At 48.1% G+C, this 4827-nt stretch overlaps 1 protein-coding gene across 1 annotated transcript; it reads left to right on the forward strand.

The window, feature by feature from the left end:
• Positions 1–252: 252 nt before the first annotated feature.
• FOXB2 (forkhead box B2) lies at positions 253–3112 on the forward strand. The gene has a single exon (XM_005297731.3). It carries the CDS (start codon positions 538–540, stop codon positions 1537–1539), a length of 1002 nt encoding a protein of 333 aa, XP_005297788.1. The 5' UTR covers positions 253–537; the 3' UTR covers positions 1540–3112.
• Positions 3113–4827: the final 1715 nt, after the last annotated feature.

Raw genomic sequence — 4827 nt, forward strand, 5'->3', positions numbered from 1 at the left:
GCGCGGGAGGCCGCAGAGTGCGAAGCCGGGAAACTTTCCGGCTCCCAACAGGCGCCCCGGCAGCAGCGGCTGTGTGGGGAAGCCGAAAGGTTGGGGCATAAACCGAGACAAGCAGCGCTTCCCCCTCTGTTCGGGTGCCGCTCTCCCAGCTAAATAGCCCCCGGGGCGGCTTAGAGAGCTGCACGTTTCGGGCAGGATATCGTGCTGGGGGGAGGGGGGAAAGTGGGGTGCGGGGCATGTGAGAGACGCTCATTCTCACACACACACCCCCGTGAGCCCCCGCGTCTGGCAGCGCCCCGCGTCTCGCCAAGTGCGCGCGGGTTAGCGGGAGCAGCGCGCGGCCAGTGCGGAGTTCGCGGCGGGACACGCAGCGGGATGCAGCGGGGCTGGGAGGCAGCGATTAGCGGGACGCGGAGCCAGGGGGCGCGATAGCCGGGAGACTCGTGTGTCGGTTGGCGGGAGACAGAGGAGGCGGGGGGCGATTATCAGGAGATAGGGACCGTGGGGTCCGGATTAGCGGGCACACAGGGGGCGGCGATGCCGAGGCCGGGGAAGAGCTCGTACAGCGACCAGAAGCCCCCTTACTCCTACATCTCGCTGACGGCCATGGCCATCCAGCACTCGGCCGAGAAGATGCTGCCCCTGAGCGACATCTACAAGTTCATCATGGAGCGCTTCCCCTACTACCGGGAGCACACGCAGCGCTGGCAGAACTCCCTGCGCCACAACCTCTCCTTCAACGACTGCTTCATCAAGATCCCGCGCCGGCCCGACCAGCCGGGCAAGGGCAGCTTCTGGGCGCTGCACCCGGACTGCGGCGACATGTTCGAGAACGGCAGCTTCCTGCGGCGCCGCAAGCGCTTCAAGGTGCTGCGCCCCGAGCCGCCGCTGCCCGGCGGGGTGCCCAAGGGCCCCGCGCACCCGCCGCACGTGGTGCACTACTTCCACCCGCAGCACCCGGGCAAGATGCAGGGCCTGGGCACCTCGGAGGCGGCCGTGGCTGCCGCTGCCGCCGCCGCCGCCGCTGCGGCCGGCGTAGGGAGGCTGCCCCAGTTCCAGCCCTACGGCCTCAATGGGAGCAGCCCGTCGTCGGGTTTCAAACACCCCTTCGCCATCGAGAACATTATCGGGAGAGATTACAAGGGGGTGATCCAGGCCAGCGGGCTGCCCTTGGCTTCAGTGATGCACCATCTCGGGTACCCCGTGTCCAGCCAGCTCAGCAATATGGTCAGCTCCGTGTGGCCTCACGTGGGGGTGATGGACTCGATGGCCAGCATGCCCGTGTCTCACGAGTATGGACCATTTGGGGTGCCCATGAAGGCTCTCTGCCACCCACCCGGCCAGACTATGCCAGCGGTTCCTGTGCCCATCAAACCCACCCCGGCTCTGCCACCTGTGTCTGCCATCCCCGCTCTGACAGTCAACCCTTCGCAGATCTGCCCTTCCACTTCGCCAGCGTCTTCTTCCCTCCTTGAGCAGACTCCGCCAACCCCCTCTGAGGGCAAGAGCGCCTTACACTCTGTCCTAGTACATTCCTAAAGGGCACGGGCAGAGAGAGAGAGACGCCTAGCCACAAAAGGTGTATTTGTAAGGGCAAGGGATCTATCTGAGAAATGGGCTCTTAAATGGTTTGATTAATATAACCTATCTGGTGTCTGTGTTTATATATTGTACAATCAGATTATTATTGAGAGCCAGGTTTCAGGTAAGAGCTTCTATTGTTGTTAACTATTATAAAACTGATAAACTGATCAAGTGATGAAAAGGTGATGTGAAAAGTCACAGTGGCTGCAGAAGTAGACCCTGGTCCATTTCTGAACAGAGGAAAGTGCTGTGTGGGCAGCACATTGGGGTGGGTCTAAAATCCAGATACATAAGAGCTCAGCAGTCGGAGTGGAATCGGTTACTCTTCAGCATTATATATTTTAAACGGAATAATATTTCTGCAGCTGGGATATAAAAGAACAGTGCTAGGATTCTAGATGAAAATCTGCAAAATAAGGGATTCTCGAGTAGTTAGGGTAAAAGGAAATTATTTTTAGAAACTTTTATTTCCTTAACAAGATAAAGGGTTGGATAAAATTGCCATTACAATCTGATTTTAAAAATATCTCAAAGGGAAACTTGTTTGTGTTTCTCTGCTGGATAGCAAGACTGATCTTGCTCTGAAAGGGACACCAAAGCAATTACCGTTGACAAAGGCAAGCAACAAGGGATTAAAGTGGGAGGCTGTCGATTGCAAAAGTAAATTTTGCAAAACAATGGAGAAATTATTAGGAATTTAAACTGCAGCTGCATTAACAGCCAAGGGCTCTTTTAAATATGGGTAAGTAGTCATGACTCTATATTCTTGTTTGCAGTGTTGTTGCAGCGTATTGGTCCCAGGATATCAGAGACAAGGTGGGTGGGGTAATATCTTTTACTGGACCAACTTCTGCTGGTGAAACAAACACGCCTTTGAGCTACACAGGTCTTCAGGACTTGCAGTAGAGGTCCGTGTAGCTCGAAAGCTTGTCTCTTCATCAACAGAAGTTGACCAATAAAAGATATTACCTCACCCACCTTGTTGCTGTATATTCTTTACAGTTTGCAGTGAATGAATATTTAATCCGTGGGGAAGGAAACATTTTTATAGCGGACTCTTTAATTAAACAAATGCGTGGGACGTAACATTGCCTGTGAACTTGTAACATGGCTCTCAATTTTCTTCTCAAAATAAAAAAATCCCTGCTACTTGTGAGTTAAGCTTTTCACATCATCTTTTAACAACTCACAGATATAGCTATTTGATGTGTGTTGCTTGGTGTGTATTTCAGCTGAGTTTGAAAACTAAGAACTGCTGAATGAGAAGTATAAAACACAAAGATTTTTTTTTAAATCACAGGAAAAGCACTTTACTGGAAAAAAACTTCCAACAGAAAAGAGGGAAGTTATGAAGCAAACCTCTCAAAAGTCACATATTGTTTCTTTGATGAATCCCAGTTGGCTTGTGAATGATTGTTACAGTTGTCTGTCTGCCCTGCTGTACAGTACACCAATGTTTAATTAAAACCGAGCTATTGATTTGCTTCTGCTGGCGCTGCTGTTTAGGATGTTTCACTTGTCATCCCAGATGGGCATTTTCCTCCGAGAGATTTGTGCTCATAATAGTTTTATGCATTAGGAACCTCCCAAACATACACAAACACATACACGTTTCTGGTGCTGTGTTCTGCTAAGCATAAAACAAGGAATTCTGTGAAAAGTAAGTTTGCTATTTCATAGAGAAATTCTTCATCCACTTCCACTTGATCTGTTTATTTCGTCTAGTTGGAAAGTTTGTTCTGGAGTTTCTACTTTTTTCTCAGCCTTAACCTCCAATATGCGCCTGCCCTTATACTTTTGCTAATGAAAAAACAGAAGTCTTGAAGGTGTTCTACACTGACCTGAAATCCTGCTCCTTCTCTTCTATAGCGATGCTGTGAGAAGGGTGGAAAGAAAGGAGAAAGCAAATGAAGCTGTGAAGGTAGGGGCGGGGGACTCTAGATCCGATCCTGATTCCATTGAAGCTAATTGGAATTATGTCATTGATTTCAATGGGTACACAGGCTCGGGTTCACTGGTTATAGTTTTCTCACCAGATAAGCCTGAAACCTTCTGAGTCGTTCGTTTTTAAATTTTTACCGAAGGGATCTGCTCATAGGGTTTGCCGGGTTCCCAGGTATCCAGATTGCAGTCCAAGTCTTTGCTTTAGAGAAGGATGGCTGCCTGGTACCTAAACCAATGGCTTCCGCCTTCTTTGGTGATATCGATCTGTTCGATACTTCGGCTGGGAAAGGCAAACCTGTTGCAATCTCCGTGGTCTAGGCTGAAACTGCATCTAGCTTTCCTAAAACAGTGTGGTAGTATCTGTCCACTTCAAATTCCACTGGAATGGTTCCATCCGATCCAGAGGGTGGTTTTTACTTTAATTTCCAGAATCAAAATAACTCTTAGAGCAGCGAAGGAAAAAAAAACCCTGCGAATGAAGCACAGATCTGTATCCCGGTTTGGCAATCAGATGTGGGAACGACGCAGGAAAAGTTTTTCATCGCAGACATGCCGGGCAGGAATTGAGTATCAAAAATTACAAGAAATAGACACCTTCTAATTCTTTGATAGCTTCCCTTAGATTTTACATGGGAACAAACTTCGACATTTCTATAGCTACATTAGTTATAAATTAAGCGATTCACAAAATGTTTAAAATTTAAATTTACTGCCGGCTATTGAAAGCCCTATAATTGCTCTACAATTATAAATACACGAAAAGTCGCTTTTGATGTACACATGTGCTCTTTTCAGAATTAGTTCACTGTCTAGATTTTTCTTTTCTTTTTCTTGTTAAATCCGGACTGTTTTTAAAGCAACCATCTCATTTTTGTGTAGTTGATTGCAGCTATTTTGGCACATAACAGAAAGAAAGCTGGACGCTTTTAGGACCAGCTGCCACTGACTTCAATGAAGGTAGGGGCTGACCCTGACATTGATATAGGCACGATTTTCTGATATATCTTAGAAAAGATTTTCCCCCGAGCAATACACAGGGTAAAGGAGATGAGAAATACAGAGTAGAAGAAGAAATAACCAGACTGCGAATTACTTAGAAGATTCGTTTCTGAGTGGAAGCTCCATTTGATTCAACAAGAATATTGGTACCAGAAGCAGGGGTGGAATTGTAAGAGTGTAGATGAGATGTTGATCGGGTGTAGACAAACTCTGCCAAGGCAAGTGAAAGGGATTGTGCTACTAGAGGGATCTCTAGTATATCTAATACTCTTCCCTCTTGTACTTGTTTCTCTCTCAAAG

The sequence above is a fragment of the Chrysemys picta genome, chromosome 6, assembly GCF_011386835.1.
Source record: "Chrysemys picta bellii isolate R12L10 chromosome 6, ASM1138683v2, whole genome shotgun sequence".
Taxonomy (NCBI): Eukaryota; Metazoa; Chordata; order Testudines; family Emydidae; genus Chrysemys; species Chrysemys picta.